The 16,018-nt window shown below is 54.1% G+C and overlaps 4 protein-coding genes across 4 annotated transcripts; 2 read left to right on the top strand and 2 right to left on the bottom strand.

Annotated features, from left to right (window-relative positions):
• Nucleotides 1-2,999: 2,999 nt before the first annotated feature.
• On the top strand, nt 3,000-6,006 carry NCS54_00159600 (Zn(2)-C6 fungal-type domain-containing protein; the record flags this gene model as incomplete). The annotated part of the gene is made up of 3 exons (XM_053147219.1): nt 3,000-3,782; nt 3,836-4,207; nt 4,252-6,006. The coding sequence occupies 3 exons, from the start codon at nt 3,000-3,002 to the stop codon at nt 6,004-6,006; spliced, it is 2,910 nt and encodes a 969-aa protein (XP_053003194.1).
• Nucleotides 6,007-6,178: 172 nt separating this feature from the next.
• Nucleotides 6,179-7,408, bottom strand: NCS54_00159700 (Nudix hydrolase domain-containing protein; the record flags this gene model as incomplete). Its single annotated transcript, XM_053147220.1, has 2 exons — nt 6,179-6,810; nt 6,865-7,408. The coding sequence occupies 2 exons, from the start codon at nt 7,406-7,408 to the stop codon at nt 6,179-6,181; spliced, it is 1,176 nt and encodes a 391-aa protein (XP_053003195.1).
• A 1,477-nt stretch (nt 7,409-8,885) lies between these two features.
• On the top strand, nt 8,886-9,846 carry NCS54_00159800 (Hypothetical protein; the record flags this gene model as incomplete). Its single annotated transcript, XM_053147221.1, has 5 exons — nt 8,886-8,899; nt 9,273-9,320; nt 9,378-9,624; nt 9,685-9,762; nt 9,814-9,846. The coding sequence occupies 5 exons, from the start codon at nt 8,886-8,888 to the stop codon at nt 9,844-9,846; spliced, it is 420 nt and encodes a 139-aa protein (XP_053003196.1).
• Nucleotides 9,847-11,660: 1,814 nt separating this feature from the next.
• Nucleotides 11,661-15,798, bottom strand: NCS54_00159900 (Hypothetical protein; the record flags this gene model as incomplete). Its single annotated transcript, XM_053147222.1, has 2 exons — nt 11,661-12,142; nt 12,195-15,798. The coding sequence occupies 2 exons, from the start codon at nt 15,796-15,798 to the stop codon at nt 11,661-11,663; spliced, it is 4,086 nt and encodes a 1,361-aa protein (XP_053003197.1).
• Between the last annotated feature and the right edge of the window lie 220 nt (nt 15,799-16,018).

Genomic DNA, 16,018 nt, shown 5'->3' on the forward strand with positions numbered 1-16,018 from the left:
CTGGGGTCTGGGACGGAGCTGCTTGAGCCAGTGAGACCATGTATGGCCTAGAGGGATGTTTATCACCTTGGGAACATTCAGTCATGCTTGCTGCAATGCAGCCGGGGTCATGCCTTCATGTTCATCAAAGACATGTGGGCAGCACTTGTCTCGTCACATCGACCACCCCGCCCAATGGTCCGATCCCCCCCATCCCATATGCAAGCTGCAAAAGGACTTGAGTCCCCGGCTTTCATGCGTCTTCCAGCCAACTGACGACATCCCTCACCCAAGCCGAGCAATGGCCGCCCAATCACCTGGTGCCATCTCAGAGACAAGGCCGCGCACATCGGTCTCCCGGTGAGCGATTGTCTTGCCACTAGTTAGAGATGAGGCTCTGCTTTATAAGAGCGATTCTCCCCCAAGGCTAGTCAAAGGCCTCATGGGCCGAATACCGTATCCCAACCGCCGCTCGCGATACGCGCACCATACAGCTCATACTTGTCGACCCCTCACTGGCCGGGGTAAGTCGGGGTAGCTTTGCGAGCTCCTCCCTGTCGCATTGAGCTATCTTGCTGAGTGCTTGATCCAAAAGCAAGATTACAGAAGCCAAGCCTGAGGGGTATTGAAGCTCGGAGCCGTGCCTTGAGCCGGCCACGATTCCCTAGCCGCGTTAGCCCGGAGGGCTAAAGCGGCCTGACGGCGACCATGGGACGGGCCAATATGGCGGCGCCAGCAGAGGAGTTCAAAGTATAACGGTAGCCACGTTCTCCGTAAAGTTAACTGGTTTGAACAGGTTCTTTGTTATTGGTGATGGATGGCTCGGCTGTGATAAGAGCCTTGTGTGGGATGCCCTTTAGCCCGGAGCGGAAGTGGGGCCGCGCCGGCGGGATATCGGCAGCAGATGCCGCAAATCCCGGCGGGCTCCGACATGACTCTTGGAGATGCACATTGAACCAGGCCTCAATTCGAGGTATAGAATGGATGTCGGGGTGTGTTTTGAGGATGATCATAGACTCGTCCAAACCAACTGCATCCGATGTGCGCCGACGTTCATCAAAAAATGCGTACAAGCACAAACTGTGCAATCGTGCCTGGTGTTCTCAAGGAACGGACCTGAGGGCTCTGGGGAACCGTTTCACTCGGCTACGGAGGATTCAGGCGCATATTCTCGGCCTTTCCCCACCGCCAATTACAGTTCTGAATTGACGTTGCAACCCGCTGTGCTAGTATCGGACAGCGTAAAGTGAAAGCGTCAAGTGATTCCGGCTACTTGGTCGCCGCGACTCTCGGTTCCGAAGCCATGACGTTGAGGCTGCAGGCCTGGGTTATCGGAAGATGACGTCCGGGGCTGGCAGCTGCACATGGGGGAGTTGGGGGAGTTGGCCTTGTGATGCATCGGAAACGGCCTCATGCACCTTGGAGATGACGTTCGAGAAGGATTCTAGGGAATCACGCGAGACGACGCTCGACCAACAAAGGTCTAACTCCTCTCTCAAGTCATCATAAGTAACTTGACATGAACTATCCTAAAATGATAAAAGAGATATCATAATAACGGATCACTCTAGATCTATCTTACTTCATTATTGTCATACTTTATTAACTCCCAGTAGGGGAGGGTAAGCTAAGGCTGATGGATGTTATCTTGTTGTCTCCCGTTGTTTCCTCCTTGGCCCGCGTGGGAGCCGATGTGCAATGTGCAACGAGCTGAGCTGAGCTGATGCGCGTGACACCGTTATCGGTCGAGATGAGGCATCGAGACGAGCCGTTAGTTCGTGGGGAGAAGGCTTGGCTAAAGCATGAAGGGTTCTGGTTTGCCAAAGTGCAAACTATCAGCGTCACAGCCGGCTGAAGGTGAGTTCTTGACATGTGAAGATTGGCGGCGTTGAAGAACAAAGGAATCTCCAGGCTGAATTTAGCGACGCCTCGGACATGAGGTCGGATTCCGCTTCTATAGCCTTTTATTTGATTATTCTTTGTTTTATTCTGTCCGAATGATTCAATTGCGCCCCTGAGCCGTCGAGTTCTGAATTCCAAATCCTGGCCAAGGACGAAAGCTCCGACCCTCCGGTGTCCGGCCGGCCGGCGTGAAAGTGCGCCGACAGAGGATGACAAATTACCGGTCGGTCTTCGCAGGGCTCGGAAGTCCGATAGAACAGACTGGACAGGAGGTTCAATAGAGCCTGGGTGTGGTCTTGTCTGATCTGGTGACATGAACTAACTGACGGCATGGCTGTTTATGGTTATGTGTAACCTTTGTCAGTCTCTGCAAAGGTGGGATTGGATGGATCCGTCCAGGGATGTCAATCGAGAGGCAAAAGAGGAGAGAGAGCGGTGGTCAAATCATGCCGCTCTCCGACGTTAGGGCCAAACGTGATTGAGGGATGACGACAGAGACCAAAGGGTCGACAGCTCGTTGGATCGTGTCGATGGTGAATATGGGGTTAGCGCTGACTCGAAACGTGAGCGAAAGAAAGAAATGCTCTTGAAGCAGCTCAAACGTCGAAAGAATCCAATCTTGATGCCCAGCTTTTGTTTAGTTCCAGGGTGGCTAATTCCCCGTCCTCGGCAGCTGGCTAGCCCTACTACACGTACTTATCCCCGGAGTGTTAGGGCGTCTTGGGCGGCCCCGGCGCTGTAAAACATCGCCTGTCTCCGTTCGCCGAGTGGTGCCAAGACGAGCAGGCTCCAACAGATCGCCACCAAACCCCCACTCACAAGAATCATCGCAACCTCTCTTTTCATTCCATGTTCCACCTCGACAGCAGCCTCTTCAGCCTCTTGGCTCTCGCTGGCTTCACAACAGCTCTTCGCATGCAAGACCTCGGGCATCAACCTGCAGAACCGCCTCACCGCATCGCAGCTCGTTGATGGCCTCAACCAGACCCTAGCGTCCATTCCAAGCCCGCGGACAGTCCGTCTCTGCCCGACACGACACGACACGATCGACCCCACGTCCATCTACCATTCAACTAGCAGATATCGCTGTCCCTTGACCGACGTGACACCAGACCAACATGTCCTACCTGGACGGCTTGAACCTCGGATACAGCTTCAACAACAATGTATCCGAGGGACTTCCCGACGCCGCACAGCAGTCCACGGCATCCCCGCCGTCCAACAATCCCCATCAGACCTCGCATCGCAGCAGCCAACATCGACCGTCATCGCAAGGCAGCGTCACCGTCTATCAGACCACGGGCCCCGACGCCCACACCAGCCCGATCCAGGCACCCGGGAGCAGCACTCCGGCCCTGAACCCGCGATCATGCGTCACCTGCCGCCGTCGCAAAGTCCGTTGCGACAAGCAGATGCCCTGCTCCAATTGCCGCCGAGCTCAGATCCCATGCGTCTTCCCCGCCCCCGGTCGGGCACCGCGGCAGCCGCGCCCAAGAGACCCTAATGCGCCCCCAAAGAACTCGAGCCAGCGCGAGATTGAGCTGATGAAGCGCCTAAGGAAGCTCGAGGGCATCGTCGAGGAGCTGAGCGGCCAGATCGAGGTCGAGTCCGGAGGCAAGGGTCCCTCGTCGGCCAATTCGCCTGAAGCTGCACATGGAGCGCAGGCCTCAAACATTGAACGATCAGCAACCTTTCCCCAGAGGCATTCATCCAGCGCATCTTCTCACCCTGGCATCCTGGGTCCGTCGAGTGGGAGCCCGAGAGGTAGCGATGCCGCGAGCGATCAGAGCGAGGCGACTCGGAAGCAACTACACCAGAAGTTTGGGCGACTGGTGTTGAACGATCAAAGCGGGAGCCGAAGATATGTCAGCAACGGCTTCTGGGCAAAGCTTAACGACGAGGTTGGTCTTTCATACTGTAGTACGGCCTGTTGAAGATGGCTAACTGTCCCTAGCTCGATTCTATTCGAGAAGAGACGCAAAAACTTACCGACGAGGATTTCGACGACTCAGATTATGAGGAGACTCCAGATAGTTCCCCCTCATTGGTGGTCCCGGCAGATCACCACTCCTTCATCTTTGGATACCGCTCAGCAGATGTCAACCTCGAGAAATGCCGTCCTCTACCCTCTCACATTCCGTTTTTGTGGTCCGTCTACCAGGAGAACGTAGAACCACTCATCAAGGTACTACATATTCCGTCAATGGAGCCGATATTCCGTGACGCGAGGAAGAACCACGAACAGCTCTCACCTGGAAACGAAGCTCTGGTGTGGGCGATCTATTACGCTGCTATCACTTCACTCGAACCTGAGGAGGCAAGTTCAGTCCTGTGCGAAAGTATTGAAACAAAACTGACCAGACAATGCAGGTACGAGCCAACCTTGGCGTCAACAAGGAAGACGTCCTTACGCAATATCGTTTCGCTGTCGAACAAGCCCTCGCAAAGGCAAATTTCCTCAACTCATCCGACACTTCGATAATCCAAGCCTTCGTCATATTCCTCGTCGTGGTCAGGCGTCAAGATGAAAGTCGCTTTTGTTGGTCCCTGACCGGGTTGGTGGTTCACCTCGCCCAGGGCATGGGTCTTCATCGAGATGGATCCCACTTCGGTCTGAGCCCCTTTGAGACGGAAATGCGGAGGCGTCTCTGGTGGGCATTGCTCGTACTCGATCTACGATCCGCAGACGAACTAGGCACTGATCTCATCATTGGAGATCTATTCTATGACACTCAGATGCCCAGTAACATCAACGATGCCGATATCAACCCAGAGACTACAGAATTCCCCGAGCCGAGGGAGGGCCGCTCTGACTGCGCGGTAGCTCTGGTTCGCTATGAAATTTGCAGTCTCTCAAGACGCCTTCTCCGAGCTGCATCAGCATCAGCTTCGTTCTGCCCTAAGGGGGCACCGCTCGCTAATCTCGGGCTCGCAGAACGAGAGCAGATGCTAATCGAAGTATATCAAAGAGTTGAGGGCAGGTTCTTTAAGCATGTGATGGATGATACGGACCCCTTGTACTGGATGGCAGGCATGATTGCCCGCATCATCATGGCCAAGATGTGTCTCGTTATTTATCAGCCCATGCTGTTCCCCGGTTCAGACGGCGAGCTTTCCGCCGAAGCCAGACAGCGTGTCTACGTGGCAGCGATCGAGATTATCGAGTACAACCACATTCTCAACACGGATTCAAGATGCAGGCAGTACAGATGGCTGTTCAAGACATACACAAACTGGCACGCCATGGCGTATTTCCTCATCGAGAGCTGTCGCCGTCCGTGGACTCCTCTCGTGGAACGTGGGTGGCAGGCGCTCAACGGCTACGAGGGACACCCAGCCGAATACGTCCGCTCCGCCGATTATACGTCTGTCATCCTACCCATACGGAAACTATACTTTAGAGCTGGCAAGCACCGAGCCACAGAGATTGCCCGTCTTCGTAGCAACCCCGAAGAAGCACGTCGTGTGGAGTTTGAGGAGCGGATGAACCCAACTCAAACGTCATTTGAAATGATACCGGCCGGTGAGGACAAGATGGATCAGATGAGGGGGAGGTGGAGGACCCTGGTGCGATCAGATGGAAGCAACGTGCCCATATCTACACCAGCCGAGCTGAGCCCTATGGCACCTCCAGCGATGCTTCAGCCAGGACCGCCAACATCACAATCACGACCTCGAACACCCGCAGCAAACGAGGTTCCATCAAACATCAACCTCTCGGAAACCGCTATGGGACTCATGAACGAACTAATGTCACAAACTACGAATTTCCCCATGACGACATTTTATCCATTGAACGAGATCGGATCAGCCGAGATGAGAGCCGCCGCATCAACAGGTTCAATGAGTACACCAGGCATGACGGCTGCTCAACTACCCCAGCAACAACAGACGCAGCTTGGGGGACTAGGTCAGCCGTTTTCTCAGCAGCCACTACAGCTGCCCAAGGACGACAACCCACCCCCATACCTCTGGCCTGATCCATATCCAGCCATGGACGACAACTTTGACAACACAGGAGGCGATGATGTCGACATGTTGGGTGACGACTTTAACTGGCAAGATTGGAGTCAAAGTATTCGTGGCTTGGAGATGGAGAGCACGCAGGGGCAGAAGGGATGGTGATTCAAAATGGCATTGTAACATTGGATGGCAAAAATGGTTGTGTTGGATTTGACTGCGCCTGTATGATACCCGGTGGAGTTTAGATGGTGCGATCTACATGGATTTAGACAAACTTCCACTCTGAATACAGCCAAATTGGTTGTTTGAATATGGAGCATATAGCTTCTAGCATCTATAACTTCTCGCTACTCGCTTGGCTCTTCTTCTCCTCTTCCAAGACGTCCTCTCTCCTCCGGACCTCAACGTTGGTCGGTCCGCCTTTGCCAAAGTTGACGAGAACCACGCGCTCCCAGTCTCCTCCCCTCTCCGAGCCCTTGAGCTCCGGTCCAGGCTTGTCTAGTCCTAAAACGACTCTCTTGTCCTCTTTTCTGATAAAGAGGTTGTGTGGGCTCATGACCTTGTCGCCCCACGGGATGGTTGCCGTCTTGTGCTCCTTGCCCTTTTCTGTCTCTGCCGTGGGTGTCCTCTTGAGAAAGGAGAGAAGCTTCTTGCGCTGGGCGGCAAGTTGCAGGGGTCCTTCTTCCAGGGATCCAGATCGGCTTGTGAATATGTCAGAGACGAGGGTGAGGAGATATGCCTGAGGAGGGAACAGGATGATGGAGTTGTCAGCGGCACGAGAGAGGAAGGTCTTGGCTGGGGCAAAGAGCGCAGCGGTATGCTCAATGCCATCGTCGGGAGTTGGAATGAGCATCTCAGACGGCATGTCGCTGCGCGTCAGAGGGAGCATGTAGAGATACATCTGTGTTGTGAAACGCTTTGCGTTTATGGTGGGAGTGATCCAACGTGTAAAGGGGATGAGGCCATCTATCACAACCATCAGCTCTCTCGTTTTCAGTCAACGCAACTCCGCACACGAACCCAGGTCTGGCTCAGCGCCTACGGATTTCAACCACTCGAGGAACTTGACCTGGTTGCCGTGTATCTGCTTCCTCGCCGCGTCCCGCTCCTCGATGCTCAGGTTTATCAACCCGCCGTCCTTTTTAGCCAGCAAGATGCCCGTCTCCTCAAACGTCTCTCTGATGGCGCCGATCCTGTACGCCAGTCCATCTTGATGCCTCTCTGGCGAGTCCACAGCGGGAATCACACCGTCGTGGTAAGGGTCCAGGTTTCCGCCGGGAAAGACATGCGCCGAGGCAAAGGATGTTGAAGTGTGAACGCGGTGCAGCAGCAACACGTCGTTGACGGGAGAGACAAGAAGTACTGAAGAGCTAGGTCGCGGCTCAGACAGCGGACGCTTGCCCGCGGAAGAAGAAGACGGTCGTTTCTGAGTCTTTGAGGCCATGATGAATATTGAAGGAGCAAGACGCTGCGCAGGCCGGGGGACAACAAAGCTACATCTAGAGCCGCTGCGGAGAAGCAACTGGGAGAGCGGGCGCCCAATGGAATTGAGCGGAGGAGGCATGGGTGATTGTTGGGTTGTGAGGGTTGAGGGGAGAGCATGTGAGGACTTGAAGCGCGGGCTGGGGGGGTGACGTCGTGCCGAGGTCCGCTTCAGATGGTGGTTCATCGGCTCCGAAAGATCGGTGGAGGCGGGGGTTGCGGCCGAGAATAAGCGGCGGGGACGGGGCCGGTTCGGTCGGTGGTGAGTGAGCTGTGGTTTTATCAAAATTGTGCGTTTAAAAAGAATTGGGTATTCTGCTAGTTGATGAATGAGCTTTTTGAGTTAGAAAATGAGACTTTTATTGATAATGAAGTTATTGACGTTGGGAACAAGAAATCACCCTCATGTACTTTTCCCAATAGCCTTCTTCGGCATGTTGATGTCTAGTACCCAAAGCCTTCTCTGAAGCTCAAAGTACACACAGCATGCTTCAAGATATTTTCAAGCGATAGGGGTCAAACTATCCGCTCGTTTAGATGCCAATGGAATATTATAAACAAACATCCGTCTCTCGTATAAACCGAAGATTGCACAACGTTGGTGTTTTAGGGTAGGGAGCTAGCTGGCCTCCAGTCAGCTTCTAACAGGGTTGTTTCTTGAGAGCTACACACAAGATTCGGGTATCAATGACATCACATTACTCGTATTGGTTTCTACGTTTATATGTACTTGTCAATTTTCCAATGAAATGTCCCTCTGGCAAAAAGTCACCACTCCGCCACACACAAATGTCCAAGTACCACCATTAAAAATTGGCCAAAATGGCAAAAAAAGAAAGCACTTCTCAATCATGATTATAGTGTTATAGGAACAGCCCGATGCGGGGGTCGAACCCGCAACCTTGAGATGGTGAACTCATAAGAGTCTCACGCTCTACCGATTGAGCTAACCGGGCGTGCTTCGCCCGGGCATCTGGCCCGTTTGACGTTGAGGTCGGCGTCTCGAAAATCGATTTATCAATGAGAGGATGTGTGGAATCAGGGCTTGGAGGGATGGGTTCTGGTTGGGTGCGTGGGTGTGTGGTGGATTGGTGGTTCGATGGGGGCTGCGGTTTGGGTGGAGTCGAGGTGTCAGTAGCGCCGTGTTGATGTGCTCGAGTGTTTGACTGTGGTGTAAGATTGTGTAAAGAGCTTGGGAGAAAAGAGTGAATAAGAGAGAATGAGAGGTGAAATGAGAAAAACAATTAAAATACATCAGCCCCTCTTCAACAGCCTAAATTCGTCATCGTCATGGCTGACAGTGTTGAGTAACTCTCTTCACCAAGGGAGATGCCGTGGTTCTTCAAGGTGGATCCTCATTGGCCACCTGGAGCCTTCTCTCAAGACCACCTCCCAGTCACGTGCACAAGACCCATTCGCTTCCCATAGGGTTTCTCACCCCACACATCTATCTCATTGTTTGGGAAAATTTCGCCTGAAAAGCTCTTGTTCACGACGGCATCTCGAGACCCGGCACGACTCTTTACGAAGTAACGCCACACTAACCCCCCTCAGACACAATGGCCAAGATCTCGTAAGTGTTCTTCTTTGCGGGCTTATCGTCGACAATTTCTCTGCCAATTTTCTGCCATCGGAACTTGAGAGGAGCGCGCGAGAGGGAAGCTGGATAAATTTCATGGCGGGGTGGGAGGAAATCGACATGATCGGTGCGCCGCGCACACGAAAACGACGAAATATTCGAGCTCAGCACGGCATCGTCGACTCGACCACCTGACGGCGACGGTACCGTTCACGAGCACACTGCGGTCTGTAAAATTACAGCTCAGCCATCCGACGACAATCACAATCTCCAACTCGAGGGCGCCGTGGCAGAAATTTGGCAGAGAAAACCGAAGCGAGACGCAACAATGAACTCCAAGACACCAGACTGACGATGCTCTCTACAGGCGTGGTGCCCCTGGTGGCAAGCTCAAGATGACCCTGGGTCTCCCTGTGTACGTCCGCCCACGGAGCAACTGCTCGACGAACGAAGCGCTAACCTAGCCCAACAGCGGTGCCGTCATGAACTGCGCCGACAACTCCGGTGCCCGAAACCTCTACATCATCGCCGTCAAGGGTATCGGCGCCCGCCTGAACCGATTGCCCGCCGGTGGTGTCGGTGACATGGTCATGGCCACCGTCAAGAAGGGAAAGCCCGAGCTCCGAAAGAAGGTCCACCCCGCCGTCATCGTCCGACAGTCCAAGCCCTGGAAGCGATTCGACGGTGTCTTCCTGTACTTTGAGGACAACGCTGGTGTGGTATGTCTTGGTCAATTCGTTACAGATATCTGGATGTGGTTGGTTAACGAAAACTTGCAGATCGTCAACCCCAAGGGTGAGATGAAGGGCTCTGCCATCACCGGCCCCGTCGGTAAGGAGGCTGCTGAGCTGTGGCCCGTAAGTTATCTTTCTTCTCTCTCGTAGTTCCATCTGCTAACCCCATCCCAGCGTATTGCCAGCAACTCTGGTGTTGTCATGTAAGGTGCTTGCTTGGGGGTCAAGGAAAGACAAAAGGCGTGGTTCTGTCCTGAAATGCGATCAAGCTAGAGCGCGAATTAGAAAGTTCGCCCCCCCTCTTTTATCTCCCCGTGAATAATACATCGCCGGGGGAAAAGACTGGGGGAGAGACACGGGGGAAGAAGGTCAAGGTCGCTGGATTGGCAGGCTCTTGCATTTCGGTTGCGGCGTGTAAGGAATGATTCACATTACCAGGCATCACATCAGGGACAAAACAAAAGTCACTTCAAAAACTGGTTTTCCTGGCGGCGTGTTTTTTCGCTTTTGGGTTTTGCATTTCCTTTGGACGAGACCCGATGCTGTGACTGTGTGTGCTGTGAAGATGTTTGCTCGCTGTAGAGATGGTGATGGAGAATCAGGCATCATGACAGTTGCTACTGTTATTTGCAAGGTACTGATCATTTGGTATGAGCCCATTGGGCGATTCTGCATGTTCAGTTGCAGGGAAGCGTAGAAGAGGAGTCCGTTTCGTGCAAAACTGAGAGAAGGGGTCCAATGTTAGGAACCAGCCACGAGGTACCTACTTGGCATCCAGCTAGAGCCATTCTTCATGGCAAGTCCTCATTAGTATCTATAGGTACTCATCCAGTCCTTTTCGTAAGAATTGATGAAGGTCACTCTATTCATTTAATCCTTATGGTGAGACATGAGGATGAATGGGTGTTGAAGAGAGGTGGGTAGCTAGCTAAGTTGGTGCGTCAAACATTTTCTTCCCCAATGTCCATACTACCCTATGGCATCACAGTTAAATCAAGGGCATCACCCCTGTACAGTACTATAGCGACAAAAAGACACGGAACCAGTTACTGCATCATCTGCCTACTGAGCCACTAAATTTTGTTGTTGTCTGGTGTAACGCCGTCGCTGGGCCCTGGAGAGTCATCGAGTTTTTTTTTTTTTTTTTTTTTCAGGTCGTTTGATCTCATACACACCAGAGGTTGATGCTCAACAACCCCCCCAACCTTAGGTAATTCTTCACACATCGCAGGATGAGGATTGGATAAATACATGGTAATCCAGATCCCTTTATTAGATCTATCCTTTGACTTGGATTACCTTGCTCTGCTCTATTATTGCCATGATGTAAACAAATACGAATAGATGCCGACGAGAATAGCACCGAGATAATGCCAATCAGTTGGTACAACAGATAACACACTTCTTTGGTTCCATATCAGGACTACATCAAAGGCCAATCAACGACAGCTAGTTCACGAAGCAAAGGACTAGAATTTGTCGAGAAGTCGACGTTGAAATTTTTCGTATCGCGCTTGCTATCACATTTATAACATCCACCCTCCATTTCTCATTTTCGGCCCTCCTCTGTCTCCCCTTCGCGTGTTGCCGAATCATTATGCAAAGCCAATACCATGCAGCTTGAGAGAACAGATAGATTGGAAAAAGAAAAGAGCAAAGGAATACGGCAAAGGAAAACGAAAAGAGACAACTATGAGTCTAGTGTACAGGAACTAGAAGTAATGAGGAAAAAATGCGAAACGAGAGCATCCAAAAAACCCCCCCTCCGAGAGTCCTTTCATAGTATACAGAGTGGCTGGCTGTATGTACCTTGGAAAGGGACCTTGATGCAAAGTCCCGTGATGCTTTGTGAACATGTTACATCGAGCGATTGGATGAATGATCCTCGGGTGCTCGAGGGATGATTTTTTTTTGTGGCTTTTTGTTTTTGTCTTGTTTGCTTTTGATGCATGATGCTGCGTCTGAGGTTTCATGTCGAGGACATGTCCAGAGACTGGAGTGCGTCATGAACTTGTGTCTCCTCACATCTGCTGGTAAGGGTATCCCATGCCGGGCATGCTGTGGCCATGGCTGTGACTGTGGCTGTGGGCGTGACCGTGCATATAGGGCGGGTTCCCAGCCTGATGGGGAGGAGGGGGAGGGGGAGGAGGAGCATGCTGAGGGTGCGGCTGGTGAAGCTGAGGCTGCTGCTGGAGATGGAGCGGGTGCTGGGGATGTCCATGCGGATGCTGGTGCTGATGAGGATGCATCTGTGGCTGCGGCTGCGGCTGCGGCTGCGGCTGCGGCTGCATCATCTGCTGCTGTGCCTGTTGCTGCTGCTCCTGCATCTGATGTTGCATCTGCAACTTCATGGCAGCCTCCCGCTTGGCCGCGGCCTTACCCTTGGGCTTGGGGGCAACGACTCCCAGTCTCTGCTCGGCGGCAGCTTGAGCGGCCTTCTTAGCGGCGAGGGTAGCCTTGCGCTTCTCGACAGCCCCGGCCATGTTGCCATTGGCCCAACGGTCTGTGACGTGTTAGTTTGAGGTGAGCATATATAATCCACCCAAGCAACTCACTCTTCATAGATGCCGACATCTTCTCCGACTTGGTCATCGACTTGTAGTCCTTCTGAGGTTCCTCACCCTCCTCGGCAGGGGCAGGAGTAGGGGCAGGTGCTCCATTCTTGGCCTCCAGGCCAGACCGAACAACCTTGATCTTCTGAACCTTGCGGCTGTTGGGGGTCTGTGCCGACTCGGCGGGAGGCAGAGGCGTAGGGGCGGCAGAAGGAACTTCGCTGGTGATAGCGGCGGCGCTGGCTCGCTTGCCTCGCTTCTTGGGAGGTGCCTGAGAAGACTCCTCAGTCTCATCGGGGTCGTCGCGGAAACGCTTCTGTCGCTTAGGCCGGAACGAGTAGGACGATTCGGCAGTGTGCGAGGACTCCTCCGATGAGGCTGTGCTCGGACGGGACTCGCCATTGTCGGTCATGGCTGAAGCGGGCTCGCTGAAGTGCTTGCTGCCTCCCTTGGGAATCTTGAGGGTGAGGAGATGTCGGCGGACGGGTGGTTTCTCCTCCTGAGGCTCCTCATCAACAAACTCGTTGGGGTCTGCTTCCTCATACTTGACAGCAGGCTTGCCACGGCCGCGACGAGTAGGCTTGGCAGGCGATTGCTGCGGTGTAGTCTCCTCTGTGTCAGGCGTAGGCGCAAGGTCTTCAACAATGTTTGGCACGGCACCCTTGCCACGAGGACCACGCTTGCGCCTCGTCTTGGGAGCGGCCTCAGCGTCCGAGGGCACTTCGTTGGTGAAGCTGACAGAAAGGTTGGTCTGCGTCTCCTCATCGCCATTGGCGTTCTTGCGACGGCGACCACCGCGGGTCGGTACAGGCGTGGAGCTTCGGCTGATGTCCTGTGTGGCAGGGTCAAAGAGCTGAACTGGCTTGCGCTGTCGCTTGCCAGTGACTTCTTCAGTCTCGGTGGCCTTCGCAGTCTGTCGAGGTTGGTTTCGAAGAGATCGGCCGCGGGTCATTATTCCGACTTGCTGAGTCTCGGGGTTCTGCTTGCCAATCTTGGAAGGATGAGGGTCGTACTCGAAGCCGTAGGAAGCAGCCATAATACGATCCTGGCCCTGGAGATAGCGAGTCTCGTTCATGCTCTCCTTGTCACGGGCTTTGTAGCCCTTGACGGCAAAGTCGGGCTCCTCATAGTTGACACCGTGTTGGTGAAGGTTGCGGGTGCGAGCTTCGTACTTGGCATCAGCTGCTCGTCGGCGAAGGGAGTTTTCGTAGTCGTCGACCACCTTGCCCAAGCTTGTCCATTCCTGCTGCCATTGAACCATGGAGACGTTGATGGCAGTGAGAACTTCGAATAGTTCCTCGGTCGTCATGTTTTCGTGATCCTCAATCGCACTGAGATACTCGGCAGGATCTCTGAGTTTGCGATACTTGTAGTAGCGGCGTTCGTTTGGTTCTTGAGAATCGCCGACGTCCACATCATCACCGTCATCTCCACCGGGAGCAGGCGAGTTGAAGGCTGTGGGATCTGTCGAATCAGGCACAGGCGAACCGCGGGTAGGAGTGTTGAGCGCAGGTGTAGGTGCTTCAGGAGCCGCGGCATCTGCATTGTCGTCGTTGTCTTCCACCATAGGCTCCATGTCAATGCCTTCTCGATCGGTGTCCTTGCCTTCAGGCGTTGGCTCATCGGTTGCGCCATCGTCTTCGGAACGGCCCTTCCTCTCAGGGTACAAGACGTACTCGCCATCGATGTAAGGCGTGAGGTGAGCCCATCGCCCGACTGGCGCTGGCTGTGGCTTAAACACCATCGCGGGTCGAGTCGCTACAGGCTTCTGAGGGCTGGATTTTGTTTCTGACGGCGCCGAAGAAGCTGGCGTCTCAACGCTTTCGGCTGGGGGAGGGGGAGTTGGGGCCTTGATTTCGGCAGGACTTGGAGCAGTAACAGGCTCATCTTTGGCAGGAGGAATCTGAGGTGAATCCGAGATTGGAGTGTCGTTGGTGGTAGCGGTAGCAGTGGCAGTGGCAGCCAGGTCTGCTGGCTCATCCTTTTGAGGTTCTTCAATCTGAGGTTCCTCGACTTGAGGCTCTTCCTTTGGAGGCTCCTCCGGAAGCTCCTCCGGAAGTCCCCCTGGGAGCTCCTTTGGGAGCTCCGTTGGAAGTTCCTCTTTTGGTGGCTCAGCCTTGGGCTCGGCATCAGTCGAATCGCCATTCACCTGGACGGGTGCGGGGGTAGCGATGTCAGTGTCAGTCTTGACAGGCTCGGCAACAGTCTCAGGCGCTTCTTCGATAGGCGCTGGTGATGCTGCGAGTGTAGGCTCTTGAACGAGAGGAGCAGATTCGGCCATCTCAACGTCTTGAGGAGGAGGGGAAGAAGGCTTCTCGGCCGGGTCGATATCCATCTTGTCCTCTTGAGGCATTGGTGTTGGCGGTTTCTGGTCTGGTGATTGGGGAACTTGATGGAGTGGTTGATGACTTGTTTCTTCCTTGATGATGTTGGAAGAGGAGGTTGGGTTGGTGTCTGTGTTGTGGGAGGAGAGGGATGTGGGAATATCTTGAGGAACAATAGGATCAGGAACAATCTCCTTGACAGGTGCCTCAAGTACACCGTTTGCTGCCTCTTCGGGCGCCGGCGAATGAGCAGGTGAAATTTGCCGATCTTGGTTAGCTGGCACTGTCAATGGTAAAGACAATGCAGCATCAATAGGTGGGTTATCGACAGGTGCAGCATTGACAGTGTCAACGGCTGCAGTGCCAACAGGGTCAACCGGCGCGGACGTTTGTGGTGCATCTGAAGCCTCCGGTTCAGGTTCCACTTTGGGAAGTTGATCTGGTTGAGGCTCTGCCGATTGAGGTAATATTTCATCCATAGGTTTCACCGCAGGAGGAACTCCCGAGGGCTTCTGCTCTACAGGAGGAGCGGGTATTGCGTGTTCCGTTTTGGGGTTACTTGAAAGGACATCACCGGCTGGCAGTGCCGGCAGGTCAGTTTTTGGCGACATCTTGTTGGCTTGAGGCGATGAGTGATTTGAACCACTAGGCTCGCGGAACTCTGATTCATCGGCGTCTGAGTAGTAGGCGCCGACTTCTATCGTGTCCTGTACGTCATTGTCGTCGTCTTCGAGGGCGGCCTCATGATAGGCCTTCATCTCACTCGACTTGCGTGACGGGTTCCTCCGGCGAGTCGACGGCGTATCGGCACCCATCGAGGCGCCTCGCCTCTTGGAGTCGGTGCCGTAGAAGTCATCCGTCTCATAAGTCACCTCGGACCTGCGTTTCCTACCGCGGGCAGACGAGGTTGAGTTGGGGACGATGACATCGTCGTCGATGTGCTCAAACGTGTAATCCACGCGGGCACGCTTACGAAGACTGTGACCGCCCTTCCTAGGGCCGTGGTCGTCCTCGTCGGCCATGGGATAGTTGTCCATGGTGGTAGAACGCTTCCTTGGGTTGAGGCCGCGGCTACTGCTTGGGGGGGAAAAGGTGAATGCGTGCTGCAGCGGCTTGCTTGAGCGGCGAGCGCCAGCACTGACACTCTGAGGGGTGGTATTAGTGTGGGCAACAACGGGGCTCGTGGATGAATTGAAGTCAAAGGAAGCCTCCGAAGCTGAAGTGGGAGAGGCTGAAGCTCCCAGGGGACGACGGCGATGAGTTGTCCGTCGCGAGCGGTCCATGGTCAGCCAGGACAGGCTGGACGGGGATGAGGCTGGGATGTTACAGCAAGGACGTGTAGCGGCCAGCCGGGCCCGCGAGAGGCGTCATGCGAGAACACGGAGCGTAGCGGGCGCGCCGTGTAAATAAAGACGACCTACTCCCAAGATGGACAGACACGCAGCGGATTAGAGAAGGGGGCCCAGACGGGACGATGCGAGGCTGAGTGAGGGTGGGCGGGAT

The sequence above is a fragment of the Fusarium falciforme genome, chromosome 1 (genome assembly GCF_026873545.1).
Source record: "Fusarium falciforme chromosome 1, complete sequence".
Taxonomy (NCBI): domain Eukaryota; kingdom Fungi; phylum Ascomycota; class Sordariomycetes; order Hypocreales; family Nectriaceae; genus Fusarium; species Fusarium falciforme.